At 39.5% G+C, this 27,725-nt stretch overlaps 1 protein-coding gene across 6 annotated transcripts in view; it reads right to left on the reverse strand.

Annotated features, from left to right (window-relative positions):
- cadps2 (Ca++-dependent secretion activator 2) overlaps window positions 1-27,725 on the reverse strand; it is a 278,914-nt gene that overhangs the window by 71,346 nt on the left and 179,843 nt on the right. For all 6 annotated transcript variants that reach the window (XM_061924693.1, XM_061924692.1, XM_061924689.1 and 3 more), the window contains exons 15-18: window positions 26,744-26,807; window positions 20,986-21,109; window positions 19,775-19,875; window positions 2,583-2,739 (exon numbers count right to left, since the gene is read on the reverse strand). In XM_061924693.1, coding sequence (XP_061780677.1) covers window positions 2,583-2,739; window positions 19,775-19,875; window positions 20,986-21,109; window positions 26,744-26,807 — 446 coding nt within the window. The remainder of the gene's footprint in view (window positions 1-2,582; window positions 2,740-19,774; window positions 19,876-20,985; window positions 21,110-26,743; window positions 26,808-27,725) is intronic.

Below are 27,725 nucleotides of genomic sequence, written 5' to 3' on the forward strand. Positions count from 1 at the left end.
TTGATAACATAGGACGAGTTAGCGTACTTCTAAGATGGCGTCAAGTATCCAAATCCATGATTTTTAGGTTAAACATGCACAATTAGCTAAAACGCTAGCATAAAATGTTATCAAGCCAACGTAAGATTGATGAAATAGGACGAGTTGGCGTACTTCTAAGATGGCGTCAAATATCCAAATCCATGATTTTTAGGTTAAAACGGCACAATTAGCTAAAATGCTAGCATAAAATGTTAGCATGCTAACATCAGCTTGATGAAATAGGACGAGTTAGCATACTTCTAAGATGGCGTCAAGTATCCAAATCCATGGTTTTTAGGTTTAAACATGCACAATTAGCTAAGACGCTAGCATAAAATGCTAGCATGCTAACGTTAGCTTGATGACATGGGATGAGTTAGCATACTTCTAAGATGGCGTCAAGTATCCAAATCCATGGTTTTTAGGTTAAACATACACAATTAGCGAAAACACTGGCATAAAATGTTAGCATACTAACGTTAGCTTGATGACATAGGATGAGTTAGCATACTTCTAAGATGGCGTCAAGTATCCAAATCCATGATTTTTAGGTGAAACATGCACAATTAGCTAAAACGCTAGGTTAAAATGTTAGCATGTTAACGCTAGCTTGATGACATGGGATGTGTTAGCATACTTCTAAGATCGCGTCAAGTATCCAAATCCATGGTTTTTAAGTTAAACATGCACAATTAGCTAAAAAAAAAAAAAAGATAGATAGATAGTGTGGAGAATGCATATATGTTTAAGAGTTCTTTCTTTATTCATAGTCATGTTTAAATCAGATAGTATTTTTCCATTTGTACTCTGTATGCTTCCCTCTCTTTGTCTGCAGATGTCTGTGTTTTGTCTTAGGCATTGGAATGTGGGAGTTGGAGTACTCCTTTTTTTTACCTATCTGTATTAGAACAATGAGGCTGTATTCCTTTCTGGACAGGGTGGGGGGCTGCTTTCGTATTCAATAAGTTGTCTCTTCCCGTTTGAATGTTAGACCACTTCGAGATGTCGATATGAAAGGACAATTGGACTGGTCTCCTAAAGCGTCAGTAAAACTTGATAATATTCCTATTCTGTCTTGATGGTCCTTCTTACTCAGCATATATGTCATCTAAAGAACTTGGGATTGACCAGTGACTTTAATTCCCTGAGAGGGAATACTGGACCCGACCCGACCCAACCAACCAACCAACCAATGAACGAACGAACGAACCAACCAACCAACCAACCAACCAACGAACCAATGAACGAACCAACGAATCAACCAACAAACGAACCAACGAACGAACCAACGAATGAACCAACAAACGAACCAACGAACGAACCAACGAACGACCCAAAAAACCAACCAACGAACCAACCAACAAACCAACCAACGAACCAACCAACCAACCAACCAACCAACGAACAAACGATCGAACCAACGAACGAACCAACGAACGAACCAAAGAACGAACCAACGAACGAACCAATGAACGAACCAACGAACGAACCAACCAACTAACCAACAAACGAACCAACGAACGAACAAACTAATGAACCAACGAACGAACAAACCAACGAACGAACCAACGAACGAACCAAAGAACCAACAAACCAACGAACCAACGAACCAACCAGCGAACCAACCAACAAACCAACCAACCAACGAACGAACCAACCAACGAACGAACGAACCAACCAACGAACCAACCAACCAACGAACCAACCAACCAACGAACAAACCAACGAACGAACCAACGAACGAACCAACCAACCAACGAACCAACGTACGAACGAACCAACGAACGAACAAACCAACCAACGAACCAACCAACGAACCAACCAACGAACCAACCAACCAACCAACCAACCAACCAACCAACGAATGGACCAACCAACGAACGAACCAACGAACGAACCAACCAACGAACCAACCAACGTTACTGACGTTATTGACAGTGGTTTTCTGAAGTGTTCCTGAGCCCATGTGGTGATATCCTTTACAGACTGATGTCGCTTTTTGATGCAGTACTGCCTGAGGGATTGAAGGTCCGTAATATCATCGCTTACGTGCAGTGATTTCTCAAAATTCTCTGAACCTTTTGATGATATTACGGACCGTAGATGGTGAAATCCCTAAATTCCTTGCAATAGCTGGTTGAGAAATGTTGTTCTTAAACTGTTCGACAATTTGCTCACGCATTTGTTGACAAAGTGGTGACCCTCGCCCCATCCTTGTTTGTGAATGACTGAGCATTTCATGGAATCTACTTTTATACCCAATCATGGCACCCACCTGTTCCCAATTAGCCTGTTCACCTGTGGGATGTTCCAAATAAGTGTTTGATGAGCATTCCTCAACTTTCTCAGTCCTTTTTGCCACTTGTGCCAGCTTTTTTGAAGCAGGCTTCAGGCATCAAATTCCAAATGAGCTAATATTTGCAAAAACTAACAAAAGTTTTCCAGTTAGAACGTTAAGTATCTTGTCTTTGCAGTCTATTCAATTGAAGAACCGGGCCCTAAGTGTGGAGTGGGTTCCTAACGTGGGTGTGGCCGACAGAAGAGGAGGAGCTGTGACTCACGCTCGGTCCTCAGGAAGCCGTTGAGGAGCTGGAAGAGCGGGAAGCTGTTCCACGAGTCCAGGGCCTGGACCCGCAGGACCGGGTCCACGTCCGCCCGGTACAGGGACAGGAAGCTCTCGGCGTGCTCGGCCATCAGCTCGGGCCACCACGAGAACGCCTGCACGACAAGGAAGTCACCTGTGAGGCGGTTACCATGGCAACGGTCGCGGGGGGGTTGGGGGGGGATGTTGTCGCTGCTTCTCGCTGCGTTGTCATGGAGACCACGGCCTGAACCGACAAGAACTGTTCAGCGTCCATTTGTACTTCTGATAACATGCAAGTGTTGGAAGGAAGGATGAAGAGTACAACAAAAATTGCAAAAGTTTCAAAACTCTTAAGTACACAAAGTATTTCAAGCCAGTATGAAAAGAAAAAAATACTTTTTTTAACGTTTGAAAACATAAGTCAATAGTCCAACAAGTATTTTTATGGAGTAAAAAACTTCATATTTACAAAATATTTTTGTAAATTTTCATTGAAAGAATATGTATTATATATATATGCATTATATTATATTATACTTATATGTATTATATTATACATGTGCATTATATTATGTATGTATTATATTATATATGTATTATATTATACTAAATTGGCCCTAGTGTGTAGATGTGAGTGTGAATGTTGTCTGTCTATCTGTGTTGGCCCTGTGATGAGGTGGCGACTTGTCCAGGGTGTACCCCGCCTTCCGCCCGATTGTAGCTGAGATAGGCTCCAGCGCCCCCCGCGACCCCAAAGGGAATAAGCGGTAGAAAATGGATGGATGGATGGATGGATATTATATTAATGTATTATATTATATATATGCATTATATTATATATAAGCATTATATTATATTTATGAATTATATTATATTTATGTATTATATATATATGCATTATATTATATTTATGTATTATATTATATTTATATGTATTATATTATGTATGTGCATTATATTATATACATGCATTATATTATATATATGCATTGTATTATATATACATGCATTATATAATATTTGTGTATTATATTATATTTATGTATTATATTATAAATATGTATTATATTATATTCATGTATTATATTATACATATGCATTACATTATATATAAGCATTATATTATATATATGTATTATATTAGATATATGTTTTATATTATATTTATGTATCTTATATATATATATATATATATATATATATGTATTATGTTATATTTATGTATTATATTATATTATATATATGTATTATATTATATTTATGTATTATATATATGCATTATATTATATTTATGTATTAAATGATGTATATGTATTATATCATATTTATGTATTATATTATGTTTATATGTAGATGCAATATTTTGTAGCTGCAGTATTTTGTAAGTGTTGTTTAAAGATATAGTTGTAGTACTTTTTAATTTCAGTATTTTTTGGTTATAGTATTTTCTAAGTGTTGCTTAAATACGTGGCTGTAGTATTTTGTAATATTAGTATTTTGTACTTGCAGTACTTTGTAAGTGTTGTTTATAGATGGAGCTGAAGTATTTTGTAATTTAAGTACTTTGTGGTTGTAGTATTTTGTAAGTGTGGTTGAAAATATAGTAATAGTACTTTGTAGTTGCAGTATTTTGTGAGTGTTGTTTAAAAACATAGCTGTAGTATTTTGTAATATTAGTACTTTGTAGTTGCAGTATTTTGTAAGTGTTGTGTGGTGATGTAGTTGTAATATTTTCTTATAGTATTTTGTATTAGCAGTACTTTGTAAGTGTAGCTGTAGTATTTTGTAATATTAGTATTTTGTAGTTACAGTATTTTTTAAAGTTTCGTTTAAAGACATAGCTGTAGTATTTCATATTATTAGTATTTTGTAGAAGCAGTACTTTGTAAGTGTAGTTTAATGTTGTAGTATTTTGTATTTAGTATTTTATAGTTGCATTACTTTGAAAGTGTTGTACAAAGACAGTTGTAGTATTTTTTAATATTTTGTAGTTGCAGTATTTTGTGAGTGTTGTATAAAGACACAGTTGCAGTATTTTGTAATATTATTTTGTAGTTGCAGTATTTTGTAAGTGTTGTATAAAGACACAGTTGCAGTATTTAGTAATATTATTTTGTAGTTGCAATATTTTCTGAGTGTTGTATAAAGACACAGTTGCAGTATTTTGTAATATTTTGTAGTTGCAGTATTTTGTGAGTGTTGTATAAAGACACAGTTGCAGTATTTAGTAATATTTTATAGTTGCAGTATTTTGTGAGTGTTGTGTAAAGACACAGTTTCAGTATTTTGTAAGTGTTATATAAAGACACAGTTGCAGTATTTAGTAATATTATTTTGTAGTTGCAATATTTTCTGAGTGTTGTATAAAGACACAGTTGCAGTATTTTGTAATATTTTGTAGTTGCAATATTTTGTGAGTGTTGTATAAAGACACAGTTGCAGTATTTTGTAATATTATTTGTAGTTGCAGTATTTTGTAAGTGTTATATAAAGACACAGTTGCAGTATTTAGTAATATTATTTTGTAGTTGCAATATTTTCTAAATGCTGTATAAAGACACAGTTGCAGTATTTTGTAATATTTTGTAGTAGCAGTATTTTGGGAGTGTTGTGTAAAGACAGTTGCAGTATTTTGTAATATTATTTTGTATTTGGAGAATTTTTTGAGTGTTGTGTAAAGACACGGTTTTAGTATTTTGTAATATTATTTTGTATTTGCAGTATTTTGTGAGTGTTGTGTAAAGCCACAGTTGCAGTATTTTGTAATATTATGTTGTAGTTGCAGTATTTTGTTAGTGTTGTGTAAAGACAGTTGTAGTATTTAGTAAAATTTATATTTTGTATTTGCAGTATTTTTTGAGTGTTGTGTAAAGACACAGTTTTAGTATTTTGCAATATTATTTTGTATTTGCAGCATTTTGTGAGTGTTGTGCAAAGACACAGTTGTAGTATTTTGTAATATTAATATTTTGTATTTGCAGAATTTTTTGAGTGTTGTGTAAAGACAGTTGTAGTATTTTGTAATATTAATATTTTGTATTTGCAGAATTTTTTGAGTGTTGTGTAAAGACACCGTTTTAGTATTTTGCAATATTATTTTGTATTTGCAGTATTTTGTGAGTGTTGTGTAAAGACAGTTGTAGTATTTAGTAAAATTAATATTTTGTATTTGCAGTATTTTTTGAGTGTTGTGTAAAGACACAGTTTTAGTATTTTGCAATATTATTTTGTATTTGCAGTATTTTGTGAGTGTTGTGAAAAGACACAGTTGTAGTATTTTGTAATATTAATATTTTGTATTTGCAGAATTTTTTGAGTGTTGTGTAAAGACACAGTTTTAGTATTTTGCAATATTATTTTGTATTTGCAGTATTTTGTGAGTGTTGTGTAAAGACAGTTGTATTTAGTAAAATTAATATTTTGTATTTGCAGTATTTTTTGAGTGTTGTATAAAGACACAGTTTTAGTATTTTGCAATATTATTTTGTATTTGCAGTATTTTGTGAGTGTTGTGTAAAGACAGTTGTAGTATTTAGTAAAATTTATATTTTGTATTTGCAGTATTTTTTGAGTGTTGTGTAAAGACACAGTTTTAGTATTTTGCAATATTATTTTGTATTTGCAGTATTTTGTGAGTGTTGTGCAAAGACACAGTTGTAGTATTTTGTAATATTAATATTTTGTATTTGCAGAATTTTTTGAGTGTTGTGTAAAGACACAGTTTTAGTATTAGTATTTTGCAAATATTTTGTATTTGCAGTATTTTGTGAGTGTTGTGCAAGGACACAGTTGTAGTATTTTGTAATATTAATATTTTGTATTTGCAGAATTTTTTGAGTGTTGTGTAAAGACACAGTTTTAGTATTAGTATTTTGCAAATATTATTTTGTATTTGCAGTATTTTGTGAGTGTTGTGCAAAGACACAGTTGTAGTATTTTGTAATATTATTTTGTATTTGCAGAATTTTTTGAGTGTTGTGTAAAGACACAGTTTTAGTATTTTGCAATATTATTTTGTATTTGCAGTATTTTGTGTGTGTTGTGTAAAGACAGTTGTAGTATTTAGTAAAATGTATATTTTGTATTTGCAGTATTTTGTAGGTGTATCTATTAAGAGTACGTGCGTTTGGACTAACGAGCAGCTCGTCGGCCTAAAGAGCATCCAAGCGTGGCAGCTGCGGGAGGTCAAAGGTCGGGCCGCTGCTGAGGTCGCTGCTATTAACGTCTAAAGGAGTCGCGAGAGAAAAGTGCAACCGGCCTTCAATGGCTGGCGCCGCGTGAGCGCCGGCGAGGACGAAGAGGCAGCGGTGTCGGGCTGGAGGACAAGAAGAGAGGATGAAAGCGGCGCTCTTAACGCGTGGCCTTGCAGGAATACCCATCAGGCCTTGCAAAACACGTCTTTTCAGGCGGGCGGCGAGGAAAGGCGTTTACCAAACGTTTATCCTCCTTCATCTCCAGACGCCTTTCAAGCGCAGCTGCTAGTAAACACAGAACGCTCTCAAAGAGCCGACACCAATCACACGGCGAGGAGAACACGCCGTCAAGGCCGCACGGGAGCGCCGATGAAAAGAGGAGGCAAGAAATCAAAGAAATTGAAAATGAAATCAATTCATGGGAAAAGAAGGAAAAAAAAAAAAGATTTACAATATTAATGACTTACCTCTCGTCCCTTCCAGCAGCACACAAACAAAAACACACACATATTTAAAACATGTTAACAAGTGAAAACGCATCTGTTGACTTTGATCAATAAAAAGACTTTTGCAAAACTACCACAAAGTTTCCTTTCAGAAGCAGAAAGTGACCTTCTGTTGCTTGTTGCCTTGTCAGCAGAAAACACAACAATAACATTTCAACACAAAACATCATCTTGCTATCATGTCAGCATGAAACACACACACACACACACACACACACACACACACACACACACACACACACACACACACACACACACACACACACACACACACACACACACACACGTATATATATACACAGGACTGTCTCAGAAAATTAGAATATTGTGATAAAGTCCTTTATTTTCTGTAAAGCAATTAAAAAAACAAAAATGTCATACATTCTGGATTCATTACACATCAACTGAACTATTGCAAGCCTTTTATTATTTTAATATTGCTGATTATGGCATATAGTTTAAGAAAACTCAAAAATCCTACATAAAAAAATTAGAATATTTCCTCAGACCAAGTAAAAAAAAAAAAATCATATCATCCATCCATCCTCTTCCGCTTATCCGGGGTCGGGTCGCGGGGGCAGCAGCCTAAGCAGGGAAGCCCAAACTTCCCTCTCCCCAGCCACTTCGTCCAGCTCCTCCCGGGGGATCCCGAGGCGTTCCCAGGCCAGCCGGGAGACATAGTCTTCCCAACGTGTCCTGGGTCTTCCCCGTGGCCTCCTACCGGTCGGACGTGCCCTAAACACCTCCCTAGGGAGGCGTTCGGGTGGCATCCTGACCAGATGCCCGAACCACCTCATCTGGCTCCTTTCGATGTGGAGGAGCAGCGGCTTTACTTTGAGTTCCCCCCGGATGACAGAGCTTCTCACCCTATCTCTAAGGGAGAGACCCGCCACCCGGCGGAGGAAACTCATTTCGGCCGCTTGTACCCGTGATCTTGTCCTTTCGGTCATAACCCAAAGCTCATGACCATAGGTGAGGATGGGAACGTAGATCGACCGGTAAATTGAGAGCTTTGCCTTCCGGCTCAGCTCCTTCTTCACCACAACGGATCGATACAGCGTCCGCATTACTGAAGACGCCGCACCGATCCGCCTGTCGATCTCACCATCCACTCTTCCCTCACTCGTGAACAAGACTCCGAGGTACTTGAACTCCTCCACTTGGGGCAAGATCTCCTCCCCAACCCGGAGATGGCACTCCACCCTTTTCCGGGCGAGAACCATGGACTCGGACTTGGAGGTGCTGATTCTCATCCCAGTCGCTTCACACTCAGCTGCGAACCGATCCAGTGAGAGCTGAAGATCCTGGCCAGATGAAGCCATCAGGACCACATCATCTGCAAAAAGCAGAGACCTAATTCTGCAGCCACCAAACCAGATCCCCTCAACGCCTTGACTGCGCCTAGAAATTCTGTCCATAAAAGTTATGAACAGAATCGGTGACAAAGGGCAGCCTTGGCGGAGTCCAACCCTCACTGGAAACGGGTCCGACTTACTACCGGCAATGCGGACCAAGCTCTGGCACTGATCATACAGGGAGCGGACTGCCACAATCAGACAGTCCGATACCCCATACTCTCTGAGCACTCCCCACAGGACTTCCCGAGGGACACGGTCGAATGCCTTCTCCAAGTCCACAAAACAAAATCAAACATTTGAAAATGTCAATTAATGCACTCAGTACTTGGTTGGGAATTAATTACTGCACCAATGCGACGTGGCATGGAGGCAATCAGCCTGTGGCATTGCTGAGGTGTTATGGATGCCCAGGATGCTTCAATACGGGCCTTTAACTTATTTGCATTATTGGGTCTGATGTCTTTCAGCTTCTTCTTCACAATACCCCACAAATTCTCTATGGGGTTCAGGTCAGAGGAGTTGGGGACAGTAATGCCATGGTCAGTACACCAGTTACTGGTGGTTTTGGCACTGCTGAAAATGAAAGCATTATCTTCATAGAGCTTTTCAACAGATGGAAGCATGTAGTGCTCTAAAATCTCTTGATACACAGCTGCATTGACTCTGGACTTGATGAAACACAGTGGACCAACACCAGCAGCTGACATGGCTCCCCAAACCATTGCTGACTGTGGGAACTTCACACTGGATTTCAAGCAACTTGGATTTTGCTCCTCTCCAGCCTTCCTCCAGACTCTAGCGCCTTGACTTCCAAATGAAATACAAAACTTGCTTTCGTCTGAAAACCGGACTCTGGACCACTTTGCAACTGTCCAGTGCTTCTTTTCCACAGCCCAAGTCAGACGCTTCTAGAGATTTTAGAGCACTACATGCTTCCATCTGTTGAAAAACTCTATGGAGATGATGATTTCATTTTCCAACATGATCTGGCACCTGCCCACAGTGCCAAAACCACCAGTAACTGGTGTACTGACCATGGCATTACTGCATACTTGCCAAACCTCCTGGATTTTCCGGGAGACTCCCGAAATTCAGCGCCTCTCCCAAAAAAATTTTCTCCCGAAAATCTCCCGAAATTCAGGCGGAGCTGGAGGCCACGCCCCTCCAGCTCCACCTGAATTTCCTGAGTCCGCTTTCCCACAATATAAAGAACGTCTACAGTAAAGCAGTCCGTCTGCCGTAAACAGCAATGTTGTGACACTCTTAAACAGGACAATACTGCCATCTAGTGCATTTGATGAAAGCACTTTTGTGCGTGCCACACAGCAATGCATAATCAGAGAGGGTGTTCAGCATGGTTAGAAAGATAGTGACAGAGAATAGAACAAGGATGGACAATTCAACCCTTAACTCAACAATGAGTAGATGAGTGTTATGTGTGTGTATATGTGTAAATAAATGAACACTGAAATTCAAGTATTTCTTTTATATATATATATATATATATATATATATATATATATATATATATATATATATATATATAGCTAGAATTCACTGAAAGTCAATTATTTCTTATATATATATATATATATATATATATATATATATATATATATATATATATATCCATCCATCCATCCATTTACTATATATATGAAATACTTGACTTGGTGAATTCTAGCTGTAAATATACTCCTCCCCTCTTAACCACGCCCCCAACTACACCCCCGCCCCAACCACGCCCACCCCCCACCCCCCAACCTCCCGAAATTGGAGGTCTCAAGGTTGGCAAGTATGCATTACTGTCCTCGATTGGCCTGCCAACTCCCCTGACCTGAACCATATAGAGAATTTGTGGGGTATTGTGAAGAAGAAGCTGAAAGACACCAGACCCAATAATGCAAATGAGCTAAAGGCCGCTATTGAAGCATCCTGGGCATCCATAACACCTCAGCAATCCGTGCAAGAGGATTCCCAACCAAGTACTGGGTGCATTAATTGACATTTTCAAATGTTTGATTTTGTTTTGCTGTTATAAATCTTTTTTTTTTACTTTGTCTGGGGAAATATTCTAATTTTTTGAGATAGGATTTTTGAGTTTTCTTAAGCTGTATGCCATAATCAGCAATATTACAATAATAAAAGGCTTGCAATATTTCAGTTGATGTGTAATGAATCCAGAATGTATGACATTTTTGTTTTTTTTAATTGCATTACAGAAAATAAAGAACTTTATCACAATATTCTAATTTTCTGAGACAGTCCTACATATACAGTACAGGCCAAAAGTTTGGACACACCTTCTCATTCAATGCGTTTTCTTTATTTTCATGACTATTTACATTGTAGATCGTCACTGAAGGCATCAAAACTATGAATGAACACATGTGGAGTTGTGTATTTAAAAAAAAAAAAGGGTAAATTAACTGAAAACATGTTTTATATTCTAGTTTCTTCAAAATAGCCAGCCTTTGCTCTGATGACTTTTTTGCACACTCTTGGCATTCTCTCGATGAGCTTCAAGAGGTAGTCCCCTGAAATAGTTTTCACTTCACAGGTGTGCTTGAAGCTCATCGAGAGAATGCCAAGAGTGTGCAAAGCAGTAATCAGAGCAAAGGGTGGATATTTTGAAAAAAATAGAACATAGTTTCAGTTATTTCACCTTTTTTTTTGTTAAGTACATAACTCCACATGTGTTCATTCATAGTTGTGATGCCTTCAGTGACAATATACAATGTAAATAGTCATGAAAATAAATAAAACACATTGAATGAGAAGGTGTGTCCAAACTTTTGGCCTGTACTGTATATATACACACACACAGTATGTATATTAGGGCTATCAAGAGATTATTTTTAAATCAATTTAATCGCACTCTAGAACTGTGATTAATCGTAATTAATCACAGGTTATTTGCTTGCATAAGTAAAATTTGCTGAAGACAATACCGCAATAATTGGAAACAAATGCAATTTGTCTGTCAGAATGTCATATAGGAAATTTTTTTAAATGTTTTACTGAACTGCAAGTCATTGATTTACTCAAAACTTGGTGACTAAATAAATGTAATAAGAATTAAGTGCACACTTTGAAAGTCTTTGCAATAATCTTGCAAACAAGGTGTAGTTACGAAAGGATAATGTCGTAAACACTCATAAACATAGTGCACCATTTACTCTTCTTTAGTTTAAACAGTTGTTTGTTTACCTTTTTCAGATGATAATGCTGATCTCTTTTTTTGGTACAATGCGACCCCAGCTGGTTGTGATTACTTAAGCTTCTCTAGGAAGCAAAATAAATTCACATTCAGCCGGTAGTTGCAACTTGATGCTCTTGTTTGTGTGGTACAGTTGTAGTAATAGTCCCTCTCCAAGATATTGTACGACAGTTTAGCTGTGGTGATGTGAAGGACATCTTCTTGCAGAACTTGGGTCTTCACAGGTGTTAGATGTCCGTTTAGCAAAGGCATATGTTGAACTTAACTGTGGTAGCATGCTAGCATGTGGCTATCTGCTCGGGCTGCAGCAGCAACAGCACCGGCTGACCGGCGGAATACGTCACTGCTCGCTGAGGACGCTGACTGCTGCTTGCTTTCAACTTAGAGTCTCCAAGACACAAAATAAAGTCTCCATTATCGCTGGAAAAAGTCGCTAGATTTGTTGCTAGTACCGTATTTTTCGGAGTATAAGTCGCTCCGGAGTATAAGTCGCACCGGCCGAAAATGCATAATAAAGAAGGAAAAAAACATATATAAGCATACCTGCCAACTTTTGAAATCAGAAAAACCTAGTAGCCAGGGTCCAGGGGCCGCAGGCCCCGGTAGGTCCAGGACAAAGTCCTGGTGGGGGGTTCAGGTTCGCCCCCCGACGCAAAATGATTATTAGCATTCAGACAGGTTAAAATGTTGCTAAAACCATCACTTTTCTATCAGTCACAGTGACTTTTCAAAACAAAAATATTACAGCAAAAATCATATGGGTTGATTGACATGTTTATTCTGTAAGCTAACTTCAATAGTTTGAAATTATTTTGACAGTTAATGCCAGTTATCCTGTCAACCTTTCACAAGACTTCAATTTGTTAATTGAAAGTATAAACAGTATAAACACTTTTTACAGTAAACAAATGGTAAAACAGTACTAAACAATTCAATTTAAAAAAAAATTGGTGTCATTAACTTTCTGTCCAAGCTTGTATAATCTACTGCCTTGTTCAATTGTAAAAAATATTCTGTGCCTAAAATTCACATTTCTATCACAATTATCATACTGTAAACATGGTAAGCTAACTTCATTAAAATTAATAGTCCTGTCAATAGCATGGAATTACAATTCAAATGTAGTTTTTTTTGTAAGCCTTTCAAAAGAATTCAAAATATGAAAAATTAATGAAAATTCATTTAAGCCATCAGAAAAGTGGCACATCACATCTCTAATGTAATCATTTTAACTTTTCAACAGAAATAGCACTGCAAAAATATTAAGGACATACTTCTGTATTTTGGTAGTTATGCTGTCAACATTTAACAAGATTTCTTCAACTTGGACTTGAAAGCATAAATAGTATAAACACTTTTAACAGTACAACAGTACTAAACAATTCCAATAGATAACATTGGTGTCATTACCTTTTTGTGGCTAAAATCCGAAAAACGTTGAAAGTTTTCCACTTGTATCGCTAGCAACGGCATTAGACTTGTGTTCTTTTGTCCCAACGTGGTCTTTTACATCGCTAATTCCTCCGTGTCCGATCGAAAAATCTTGTCTGCACAAGGTGCAATTCGCGTAGTTTTCACCCTTTTTGGAACGGATAATTATTCCCGGATAGGCTTTTGAATATTCTTCACGGAATGACTGCAGTTTTCTTTTCGGTTTAAGACTCGTTTGCGATTTTTCTCCGGCTGATGCCATGATCGTTCGCTCGTTTGGAAACAATGGCAACAGGTGCCTCGTGCTTGGCAGCGGTGCTATAAATAGCCTCGCGCATGGCATTCGGAATGGCTCGATAGGAAGTTATGGGAAGCAGTGTCGATTGTCATTGTTGTTACGCGACTTCGTGAATAAAACTTTTAAAAAAATCATTTTTTTTTATGAATGAAAAACCGTATTTTTTATCACTGCAACCGTAACCCGGAATAGGTTGATGAAAACCGTACTAATTACGGGAAAACCGGAGTAGTTGGCAGGTATGTATAAGTTGCATTTTTGGGGGAAATGTATTTGATAAAACCCAACACCAAGAATAGACATTTGAAAGGCAATTTAAAATAAATAAAGAATAGTGAACAACAGGCTGAATAAGTGTACGTTATATGAGGCATAAATAACCAACTGGTATGTTAACGTAACATATTATGGTAAGAGTCATTCAAATAACTATAACATATAGAACATGCTATACGTTTACCAAACAATCTGTCACTCCTAATCGCTAAATCCCATGTAATCTTATACGTCTAGTCCAGTGGTTCTTAACCTGGGTTCGATCGAACCATAGGGGTTCGGTGAGTCGGCCTCAGGGGTTCGGCGGAGCCTCCGCCGCGGAGGTCGAGACACACCCGACTCATCGTGTAAATAAAAACTTCTCCCTATCGGCGTATTACGGATACGGCAACAGCAGAAGTCAGACTGATTTGCAGGTGTGTCATTTGTTGTGAGTTCATGCACTGTGTTGGTTTTGTTCTTTGAACAAGGTGATGTTTGGGCATGGTTCATTTTGTGCACCAGTAAAAATAAACATAACTTTGTCTTGAATTTGAAAAAAATATATATACTGTATATATATTTTTCACTAAAGAAGGGTTCGGTAAATGCGCATATGAAACTGGTGGGGTTCGTGAATGAGCTAAATAATATTATTTGATATTTTACGGTAATGTGTTAATAATTTCATACATAAGTCGTTCCTGGGTATAAGTCGCACCCCCGGCCAAACTATGAAAAAAACTGCGACTTGTAGTCCGAAAAATACGGTAGTTGTTTACAAAACAAAAGTCCCCAAGAGGATTTTTAGGTTAAACATGCACAATTAGCTAAAACGCCAGCATAAAATGTTAGCATATTAACGCTAGCTTGATGACATGGGATGAGTTAGCATACTTCTAAGATCGCGTCAAGTATCCAAATCCATGGTTTTTAAGTTAAACATGCACAATTAGCTAAAAAAATAAAAGATAGATAGATAGATAGATAGTGTGGAGAATGCATATATGTTTAAGAGTTCTTTCTTTATTCATAGTCATGTTTAAATCAGATAGTATTTTTCCATTTGTACTCTGTATGCTTGTCTCTCTTTGTCTGCAGATGTCTGTGTTTTGTCTTAGGCATTGGAATGTGGGAGTTGGAGTACTCCTTTTTTTTACCTATCTGTATTAGAACAATGAGGCTGTATTCCTTTCTGGACAGGGTGGGGGGCTGTTTTCGTATTCAATAAGTTGTCTCTTCCCGTTTGAATGTTAGACCACTTCGAGATGTCGATATGAAAGGACAATTGGACTGGTCTCCTAAAGCGTCAGTAAAACTTGATAATATTCCTATTCTGTCTTGATGGTCCTTCTTACTCAGCATATATGTCATCTAAAGAACTTGGGATTGACCAGTGACTTTAATTCCCTGAGAGGGAATACTGGACCAGACCCGACCCGACCCAACCAACCAACCAACCAACGAACCAACAAACCAACGAACGAATGAACCAACGAACGAACCAACGAACGAACCAACGAACGAACCAACGAACGAACCAACAAACCAACGAACGAACCAACGAACGAACCAACGAACGAACCAACGAACGAATGAACCAACGAACGAATGAACCAACGAACGAATGAACCAACGAACGAATGAACCAACGAACGAATGAACCAACAAACGAATGAACCAACGAACGAATGAACCAACGAACGAACCAACGAACAAACCAACAAACCAACGAACGAACGAACCAACGAACGAACCAACGAACCAACGAACCAACCAACGAACCAACCAACCAACGAACCAACGAACGAACCAACGAACGATACCAACGAACCAACCAACCAACCAACGAACGAACGAACGGACCAACCAACGAACGAACCAACGAACGAACCAACGAACGAACCAACCAAGAGGATTGAAAACACTATCGGCGCTGTTTTGAAGCGAAATTGGCCGCCTCCCATTGTGATCACAGACTGTGTCACAAATGATAACGCGATCATTTATTTTTATTTATCACAAGATTGACAGCCCTAGTGTATATATATTTATGCATATTTATACACTTACATAAATATATACATATTTACATACATACATACATACATATATATACATACATACATGCATATTTATATATATGCATATAAACACACACATATGTACCGTATTTTTCGGAGTATAAGTCGCACCTGCCGAAAATGCATAATAAAGAAGGAAAAAAACATATATAAGTTGCACTGGAGCCCGGCCAAACTATGAAAAAAACTGCGACGTATAGTCCGAAAAATACGGTATATATTAGGGCTTCAACAACTAATCGATTAAATCGATTATAAAAATAGTTGGCGATTAATTTAGTCATGGATCTATGCTATTTTATTTTTATTTTTTATAAACCTTTATTTATAAACTGCAACATGTACAAACAGCTGAGAAACAATAATCAAAATAAGTATGGTGCCAGTATGCTGTTTTTCCCCCCAAAAATACTGGAAAGGATATACATGTAGTTTGTCTCTTTTATCCAATTATTAATCGCGTAATCGAAGTAATAATAGACAGATTAATCGATTACCAAATTAATCGTTAGTTGCAGCCCTAGTATATACTGTATATATATATATACTGTATATACATACACACACACACACACACACACACACACACATGCACACGTATACAACATCAATGTATGAAAAGAAAAGTAGTAACAGTATTCTGAAAAGGTAAGAAAGTACAAAAAAAAAAAGGTACTGTGAAGTATTGAAGTACCAGAATAGAGTATTGGTGTAAGTTCATAGCGTTAGTGAAGCAGAAATTAGTTTTGATTTCCACATTGTGTTTAATTGTCATCACACGTCATTTAGAGCGCTGCCGTCGCCATGGCAGCGACAGACCAGAATAGCTGGAAACAGATGCTGGCACATGATCCGTTTGTAGCCAGCAAGCGTATGTGAGCAGATATGGTCATATGTGATCCATAAGGCATCGTTCTAGATTATACGTGATCATACATCTGTGTTTATATCTATGTGATCATACGCGATTATATATGATCACATGTCATCATACGTGATCATATGTGAGCAGATATGGTCAAATGTAATTATATGTCATCACATGTGATCATTCAAGATCTTATGTGAACATACGTGATTATACATGTGTTTGTACGGTATGTGATCATATTTGATCCTATGTGATCCTACGTGAGCATACGTGATCATACGTAATCCTATGTGAGCATATGTGATTATTAGGGGTGTAACGGTACGTGTATTTGTATTGAACCGTTTTGGTTCGGTTCGGAGGTGTACCGAACGAGTTTCCACACGAACATATTAAGTAGCCGCCTCTGCTTCCTTCTGCCTCTGTCTCTGTCAGTCCTCTACAGCACCCAGCATTGTCCCGCCCACACAGCAATCTGATTGGTTACAAACAGAACGGTAACAACCAATCAGCAGTGCGTATTCTGAGCGCATGTAGTCAGTGCTTAGCGTTTAGCAGGTAAGCATCAGGCAGCGGACTCTCCCCAAATTATAATAAACACCTCCCAGTCAACTACTAGTAACATCACTATCAGCCCGTTGACCTTCTAGAAACCTAAACGGCAGCTCAGCTCGCTCGCAGTCCTGGCTTGAGGTGAAGGCTAATTCGCTTTTAGCGCAACGTTAGCTCATTTTGCGGTGTGTGTGTGTGTTACGGACAGCAAAGCCCTGTCTGTCTGTTATTTCACTTGACCTTTTTCTGTGTTGATTGAGCTGTGTTGAAGCAGCAAAAAAGGACATTATGTTAAATGAAGAGTTTCTGTCTCTGATAGTTGATATAATAATGTAACTGCATCATTAAAGGCCTACTAAAACCCACTATTACCGACCACGCACTCTGATAGTTTATATATCAATGATGAAATCTTAACATGCCAATTCGGCCGGGTTAGCTTACTAAAGTGCAATTTTAAATTTTGCGCGAAATATCCTGCTGAAAACGTCTCGGCATGATGACGTCAGCGCGTGACGTCACGGATTGTGGAGGACATTTTGGGACAGCATGGTGGCCAGCTATTAAGTCGTCTGTTTTCATCGCAAAATTCCACAGTATTCTGGACATCTGTGTTGGTGAATCTTTTGCAATTTGTTCAATGAACAATGGAGACAGCAAAGAAGAAAGCTGTAGGTGGGAAGCGGTGTATTGCGGCAGGTGTTGTGCTGGATAACGCACCCCCGCCGTAGAATGCACCCCTTGACTGTTGTGCCGGATAACACAGCCGGTGTTTCATTGTTTACATTCCCGAAAGATGACAGTCAAGCTTTACCATTAGCCTGTGGAGAACTGGGACAACAGAGACTCTTACCAGGAGGACTTTGAGTTGGATGCGCAGACGCGGTACCGTGAGTACGCATGCAGCTGCGGCTTCCAAACATTTGATCGCTTGCCCGTACGTGCGTGCCGCAATGTGCATGTCATGTATGTAACTTTGGGGACTTTGGGGAAATATATGTGTTGTATGAACTTTGGGGAGGTGAACGGTACTTTGGGCTGTGGGATTGAGTGTGTTGTGCAGGTGTTTGAGTTGTATTGGCGGGTTATATGGACGGGAGGGGGGAGGTGTTTGTTTTGCGGGATTAATTTGTGGCATATTAAATATAAGCCTGGTTGTGTTGTGGCTAATAGAGTATATATATATGTCTTGTGTTTATTTACTGTTTTAGTCATTTCCAGCTGAATATCAGGTCCCACCCGCCTCTCACAGCATTTTCCCTCTCTCACTGCCCTCTAGTCCTTCACTCTCACTTTCCTCATCCACAAATCTTTCATCCTCGCTCAAATTAATGGGGAAATCGTCGCTCTCTCGGTCCGAATCGCTCTCCCTGCTGGTGGCCATGATTGTAAACAATGTGCGGATGTGAGGAGCTCCACAACCTGTGACGTCACGCTACTCGTCTGCTACTTCCGGTACAGGCAAGGCTTTTTTTATCAGCGACCAAAAGTTGCAAATTTTATCGTCGATGTTCTCTACTAAATCCTTTCAGCAAAAATATGGCAATATCGCGAAATGATCAAGTATGACACATAGAATGGACCTGCTATCCCCGTTTAAATAAGAAAATCGCATTTCAGTAGGCCTTTAAGCCTACATGAACTCCATGGTGTTCAGGGATGAATAGTCTCTCCTATTGCTACTGTACTATTTTTTTCAGCTATAGTTACATTAATCATTAGTAATGGAGCAGCCTAGTTTTGAATAGCAGGGTCCCTGCTATCATAAAAATATAACATTTACATAATAAAAATCAACTACAGGCTTCTCAAATGCTGTAATAAATTAAGCATGATGAGTTGACTTGAAACTGTTTAATGTTGCATTTTTTATATGTAGAAGAAAAGTCATTTTATTTAATCTGAGCAACAACTTGAGGCAGTTTAATGTTGATTAACGTGGGCAGAATTATTATAGTGTTCCCAATGTTAAAAGGATAAAGCCATTGTGTACAAATTTGGTAAATAAATAACCCAAAAATGTATATTTTGTTGTTTTCTTACTGTACCGAAAATGAACCGAACCGTGACCTCTAAACCGAGGTACGTACTGAACCAAAATTTTTGTGTACCGTTACACCCCTAGATCATACATAATCATATGTGATCATACAGGATCATACGTGATCATATGTGAGCATACGTGATTATATGTGATCAGATGTAATTATACGTGATATGTGATCACACAGGATCATGTGTGAGCGTGGGCGCGAACATGCCACTGCTCAAGTGATCAAGAGACTCCTGGAACTTGATGTCACCAAGGAGACGAGTGGCCTTTGACCCCACCAGCATGAGTCGGCAACAGTGGAAGTGACACTGCCGTGCAATACGTGTATTTCGAAAGAGAAAATGAAACCTCAGAGTGATGCTCGTCGTTCTGCTGCAGGACTTCAATGACCAGCTCTCCCAGTCGCATCACGTCCTCCAGTCTCTTCTCCGGGTCCACTTCCACGTCCACTGGGAACATGCCACACCATCACCTTAGATTATCTTGAACATCATCACATGTATTTAGAGATGTCCGATAATATGCTTTAAAATGTAATATCGGAAATGATCGGTATCGGTTTCAAAAAGTAAAATGTATGACTTTTTAAAACGCCGTAGGGAGAAGTACAGAGCGCCAATAAACCTTAAGGGCACTGCCTTTGCGTGCCGGCCCAGTCACATAATATCTACGGCTTTTCACACACACAAGTGAATGCAAGGCATAATTGGTCAACAGCCATACAGGTCACACTGAGGGTGGCCGTATAAACAACTTTAACACTGTTACAAATATGCGCCACACTGTGAACCCACACCAAACAAGAATGACAAACACATTTCGGGAGAACAATTAGAGATGCTACCTCAGTAGAAGCATTTAAGTCCCATCTTAAAACTCATTTGTATACTCTAGCCTTTAAATAGACCCCCCTTTTAGACCAGTTGATCTGCCGTTTCTTTTCTTTTCTCCTCTGCTCCCCTCTTCCTTGTGGAGGGGGGGGGGGGGGGGGGGGCACAGGTCCGGTGGCCATGGATGAAGTGCTGGCTGTCCAGAGTCGGGACCCGGGGTGGACCGCTCGCCTGTGCATCGGCTGGGAACATCTCTGCGCTGCTGATTCGTCTCCGCTCGGGATGGTGTCCTGCTGGCCCCACTATGGACTGGACTCTTACTATTATGTTGGATCCACTATGGACTGGACTCTCACAATATTATGTCAGACCCACTCGACATCCATTGCATTCGGTCTCCCCTAGAGGGGGGCGGGTTACCCACATATGCGGTCCTCTCCAAGGTTTCTCATAGTCTTTCACATCGACGTCCCACTGGGGTGAGTTTTTCCTTGCCCTTATGTGGGCTTTGTACCGAGGATGTCGTTGTGGCTTGTGCAGCCCTTTGAGACACTTGTGATTTAGGGCTATATAAATAAACATTGATTGATTGATTGAGAACATCCGCACCGTAACACAACAGAACAAATACCCAGAACCCCTTGCAGCATACACTGTAGCACTTTGAGGTTGTTTACTCAATGTAAAGTGCTTTTTATTAATAAAACGTATTATTAATAATAAGCCTACCTGTCATGTGAGCGTATTCTATCAGCTGGCTGTAATTGATCCCGGCAGCTTTCTCCAGACACTTGTGCACCAGCTTCTTCATCTCCTCTGGAGGAACTGCTGTGGTGATGTCCTTCATGAGGACCTGCAAGTTGAAGGACGCTCATAGAAACTTTGCTCCCGGAGCACAGGTGTCCAGCTCAAGGCCACATCATTTTATGTGGCTCTCTACGCCATTTCAACATCCCCCCCACCCACCGCATCTTTTAACGTGGTCTGTCATTTCATTTTATTGTGGCCCGTCCTAAGATTTTAATGTGGCTCTCTACGCCATTTTATGTGACCCGCCACCTCATTTTAATTGGGCCCACTATGTCATTTTTACATCATTTATCGTGGTCTGTCACTTCATTTTAATTTGACCCTCCACATCATTTTACTGTGGCTGGTCCCAACATTTAATTTTTTAAAGTGGCCAGTTACATCTTTTAAATGTGGTCTGTCAAATCATTGTGTGTGGTTTGCCCGCCACATCATTTTCAAATGTTCTACTACGTCCTTGTTATGTAGCCCACCACGTCATTCAATGTGGTTACTTCATTGTAGGTGACCCTCCACATCATTTTATTGTGGCCGGTCCCAACATTTTAAAGTAGCCTAACATCATTTATTTGTGGTCCACCACTTCATTTTAAGTGGGCCACAACATCATTTTATGGTGGATCTCCACTTCACTTTAAATGTGGCCCGCCATATCATTTTATGTGGTCCACCACTTCATTTTACGTGACCCTCCATGTGGACCGCTAAATCATGTATGCAGCCAGCCACATCTTTTTAATTTGGCCTTCCACTTCTTTTTGATGTGACCTGCAACATTATTTTAATGTGGATTGCCACTTCAAAAAAATTATGGCCCGCCATGTCATTCTAATGTGGACCGTCCCAACATTTTAAATTGGCACACCATATAAATCTATTGTGGCCGAACACATCACTTATGGCGACCCACCACTTAATTTTAATGTGGCCCGCAACATTATTTTATTGTGGATTACAACTTAAATTTAATGTAGCCCGCCATTTCATTTTATTGTGGCACGCCGCTTAATTCAAACGTGGGTGGCCCACAACATCCTTTTATTGTGGATTACAACTTCGATTTAAGTGGCCTGCCATATAATTTTATTGTGGCACGCTACATAATTTTAATGTGGCCCGCCATATCATTTTATAGTGGCGCGCCCCTTGATTCTAACATGGGTGGCCCGCAACATCATTTTTATGTGGATTACAACTTCAATTAATGTGGCTCGCCATATAATTTATCGTGGCACGCTACATAATTTTAAATGGCCCGCTATATTATTTTATAATGGCACGCCTCATAATTCTAACGTGGGTGGCCCGCAACATAATTTTATTGTGGATTACAACTTCAATTAATGTGGCCCACCATATCATTTTATCGTGGCATGCTACATAATTCTTATGTGGCCCGCCATATCATTTTATTGTGGCACGCCACATAATTCTAACATGGGTGGCCCGCAACATCCTTTTATTGTGGATTACAACTTCAATTTAAGTGGCCTGCCATATCATTTTATTGTGGCACGCTACATCATTTTAGTGTGGCCATATAATTTTATAGTGGCACGCCCCATGATTCTAACATGGGTGGCCCGCAACATCATTTTATTGTGGATTACAACTTCAATTAATGTGGCACGCTACATAATTCTAATGTGGCCCGCTATATTATTTTATAGTGGCACGCCCCATAATTCTAACGTGGGTGGCCCGCAACATCCTTTTATCGTGGATTACAACTTCAATTTAAGTGGCCTGCCACAATTTTATTGTGGATTACAACTTCAATTTAAGTGGCCTGTCATATAATTTTATTGTGGCACGCTACATCATTTTATATTGGCATGCCCCATGATTCTAACATGGGTGGCCCACAACATAATTTTATTGTAGATTACAACTTCAATTAAGGTGGCACGCTACATAAGACTAATGTGGCCCGCCGTTTCATTTTATTGTGGCACGCCACATAATTCTAACATGGGTGGCCTGCAACATCATTTTATTGTGGATTGCAACTTCAATTTAAGTGGCCTGCCATATCATTTTATTGTACATAATTTTAATGTGGCCCACCATATTATTTTATTGTGGCACACCCCACAATTCTAATGTGGGTGGTCCGCAACATAATTTTATTGTGGATTACAACTTCAATTAATGTGGCCCGCTATATAATTTTATAGTGGCCCGCCGTATTATTTTATAGTGGCATGCCTCATAATTCTAACGTGTGTGGCCCGCAACATCACTTTATGGTGGATTACACCTTCAATTAACGTGGACCGCCATACAATTTTATAGTGGCCCGCCATATTATTTTATACTAGCACGCCTCATAATTCTAACGTGGGTGGCCCGCAACATCCTTTTATTGTGGATTACAACCTCCATTTAGCCTGTCATATCATTTTATTGTGGCATGCTACATCATTTTAATGTGGCCCGCCATATCATTTTATAGTGGCACGCCCAATGATTCTAACATGGGTGGCCCGCAACATCCTTTTATTGTGGATTACAACTTCAATTAATATTGCACGCTACATAATTCTAATGTGGCCCCCCATATTATTTTATAGTGGCACGCCTCATAATTTTAACGTGCGTGGCCCGCAACATCATTTTATTGTGGATTACAACCTCAATTTATGTGGCACGCCATATCATTTTATTGTGGCACAGAGTTTCATTTTATTATGGCACGCCACATAATTCTAACATGGGTGGCCCGCAACATCCTTTTATTGTGGATGACAACCTCAATTTAAGGGCTTGCCAAAGCATTTTATTGTGGCACACGACATGATTTTAATGTGGATTACAACTTCAATTAATGTGGCCCGCCATATAATTTTATCGTGTCACGCTACATAATTCTAATGTGGCCCGCCATATCATTTTATTGTCGCACGCCACTTAAATCTAACGTGGGTGGCCCGCAACATAATTTTATTGCGGATTACCACTTCAATTAATGTGGCCCGCCATATCACTTTATCGTGGTACGCTACATAATTTGAATGTGGCCCGCCATATTATTTTACAGTTGCACGCCCCATAATTCTAATGTGGGTGGCCCGCAACATCCTTTTATTGTGGATTACAACTTCAATTTAGGTGGCACGCCATATCATTTTAACGTGGCACGCCATATCTTTTTATTATGGCACGCCCCATGATTCTAACATGGGTGGCCCGCCATTTAATTTTATAGTGGCACGCCCCATGATTCTAACATGGGTGGCCCGCAACATAATTTTATTGTGGATTACAACTTCAATTAATGTGGCTTGCCATTGCATTTTATTGTGGCACGCGACATAATTTTAATGCGGATTACAACTTCAATTAATGTGGCCCGCCATATCACTTTATCGTGGTACGCTACATAATTTTATAGTGGCCCGCCATATTATTTTATAGTGGCACGCTCCATAATTCTAACATGGGTGGCCCGCAACATCCTTTTATTGTGGATTACAACTTCAATTTAGGTGGCCTGCCATATTATTTTAATGTGACCCGCCATATACTTTTATAGTGGCACGCCCCATGATTCTAACATGGGTGGCTTGCAACATGTGGGCTTTGTACCGAGGATGTCGTTGTGGCTTGTGCAGCCCTTTGAGACACTTGTGATTTAGGGCTATATAAATAAAGATTGATTGATTGATTGATTGCAACATCATTTTATTGTGGATTACAATTTCAATTATTGTGGCATGCAGTTTCATTTTATTGTGGCACGCCACATAATTCTAACATGGGTGGCCCGCAACATCCTTTTATTGTGGATGACAACCTCAATTTAAGTGGCTTGCCATAGCATTTTATCGTGGCACGCGACATAATTTTAATGTGGATTACAACTTCAATTAATGTGGCCCGCCATATAATTTGATCATGTCACGCTACATAATTGTAATATGGCCCGCCATGTCATTTTATTGTCGCACGCCACTTAATTCTAAACGTGGGTGGCCCGCAACATAATTTTATTGCGGATTACAACTTCAATTAATGTGGCCCGCCATATCACTTTATCGTGGTACGCTACATAATTTGAACGTGGCCCGCCATATTATTTTACAGTGGCACGCCCCATAATTCTAATGTGGGTGGCCCGCAACATCCTTTTATTGTGGATTACAACTTCAATTTAGGTGGCACGCCATATCATTTTAATGTGGCACGCCATATCATTTTAATGTGGCCCGCCATATAATTTTATAGTGGCACGCCCCATGATTCTAACATGGGTGGCCCGCAACATAATTTTATTGTGGATTACAACTTCAATTAACGTGGCTTGCCATTGCATTTTATTGTGGCACGCGACATAATTTTAATGCGGATTACAACTTCAATTAAAGTGGCCCGCCATATCACTTTATCGTGGTACGCTACATAATTTTAATATGGCCCGCCATGTTATTTTATAGTAGCACGCTCCATAATTCTAACATGGGTGGCCCGCAACATCCTTTTATTGTGGATTACAACTTCAATTTAGGTGGCATGCAGTTTAATTTTATTGTGGCACGCCACATAATTCTAACATGGGTGGCCCGCAACATCCTTTTATTGTGGATGACAACCTCAATTTAAGGGCTTGCCAAAGCATTTTATTGTGGCACGCGACATAATTTTAACGTGGATTACAACTTCAATTAACGTGGCCCGCCATATAATTTTATTGTGTCACGCTACATAATTCTAATGTGGCCCGCCATGTCATTTTATTGTCGCACGCCACTTAATTCTAACGTGGGTGGCCCGCAACATAATTTTATTGCGGATTACAACTTCAATTAACGTGGCCCGCCATATCACTTTATCGTGGTATGCTACATAATTTTAATGTGGCCCGCCATATTATTTTATAGTGGCACGCCCCATAATTCTAATGTGGGTGGCCCGCAACATCCTTTTATTGTGGATTACAACTTCAATTTAGGTGGCCCGCCATATCATTTAATGTGGCCCGCCATATCATTTTATAGTAGCACGCCCCATGATTCTAACATGGGTGGCCCGCAACATCATTTTATTGCGGATTACCACATCAATTATTGTGGCACACCGTATCATTTTATTGTGGCACGCCACATAATTCTAACATGGGTGGCCCGCAACATCCTTTTATTGTGGATGACAACCTCAATTTAAATGGCTTGCCATAGCATTTTATCGTGGCACGCGACATAATTTTAATGTGGATTACAACTTCAATTAATGTGGCCCACCATGTAATTTTATCGTGGTACGCTACATAATTCTAATGTGGCCCGCCATGTCATTTTATTGTCGCATGCCACTTAATTCTAACGTGGGTGGCCCGCAACATAATTTTATTGTGGATTAAAACTTCAATTTAATGTGGCAGGTCATTCCATTTTATTGTGGCACGCTACATTTTATTGTGGTCCACCACTTCTTTTTACGTGACCCTCCAGGTTATTTTAAATTGGCATGCCACGTAACTTGATGTGGTCCACCACGTCATTAATGTGGCCAGCCAAATCTTTTGACGTGGTCCTGCCAGATGATTTTATAGTGGCCTGTCCCTATCATTTTATCGTGGGCCGCGAAAAAAAGACCCTAATACTCAAAAAGAGTTGCCTTTGCAAATTGAGGCTATGAATAATGGCAGTGAAAGGAGTTAGAGGGGCGTGTGGCGTACCCGCTCCTGCAGGGACAGCGTGGCCTTCAGGGCGCCATCTGGTCTTCCAAAGGGGAAGCAGTACCTGCAGACAAGAACAAGAGAAGGGCAGAAGATGCGTCGGCAACAGATGGCTGCATCCTTTCTTCTAATTACGCTTTTCTCACCTCCGTCTCCGAGTGCAGACGAGGGGGCGGGGCTAAGCTGCACCTCTAAATTGACAACGGTACTCGGTACACAAAAGTGAGTGCCTGCAGGCGCGCGGGTCACATGATTAGCGCACAAAAGCGAGGAGCTGACCTTCCAGTGAACAATTAGCATCACGGCGCATGTTTTTTTTTCCATCACGCAGCATAAGTCTGGGATTATATCAGAATGAATAATAAGTCAATACATCTTCATTTTGGAGAAAGGCATGTTTTAAATGGACAAAAACAAGTGCAGTACTTCTCTGCAACCAGCAGAGGCACCGTGGAGTTCATCTTACTCGAACGCCAACCCGGTGACATTTTTTTCATTTATTTATCCATCCATTTTCTACCGCTTGTCCCTTTTGGGGTCGCGGGGGTTGCTGGAGCCTATCTCAGCTGCATTCGGGCGGAAGGCGGGGTACACCCTGGACAAGTCGCCACCTCATCGCATGTCAATAAAAAAAAAGATTCATACTGTCCAGGCTTTCAAAGCATGCAGCGGCCAATATAAAGTACACAAACGTGTTTTTACGTTTTTTATTATTTTATAGCTCTTTTGTCATAGAAAACACAAAATATGTCATATTTCTCCCAAAAATATTTCAAAGTGGAATTTTTTATATTAACTAATTGGAGCCTTAAATTAGTCAATAATTCATAACAACATACATTTTAATTAGGGATGTCCGATAATGGCTTTTTGCCGATATCCGATATTCCCCAACTCTTTAATTACCGATACCGATATCAACCGATACCGATATATACAGTCGTGGAATTAACACATTATTATGCCTAATTTGGACAACTAG

Source organism: Nerophis lumbriciformis, linkage group LG29 (genome assembly GCF_033978685.3).
Source record: "Nerophis lumbriciformis linkage group LG29, RoL_Nlum_v2.1, whole genome shotgun sequence".
Classification (NCBI taxonomy): Eukaryota; Metazoa; Chordata; class Actinopteri; order Syngnathiformes; family Syngnathidae; genus Nerophis; species Nerophis lumbriciformis.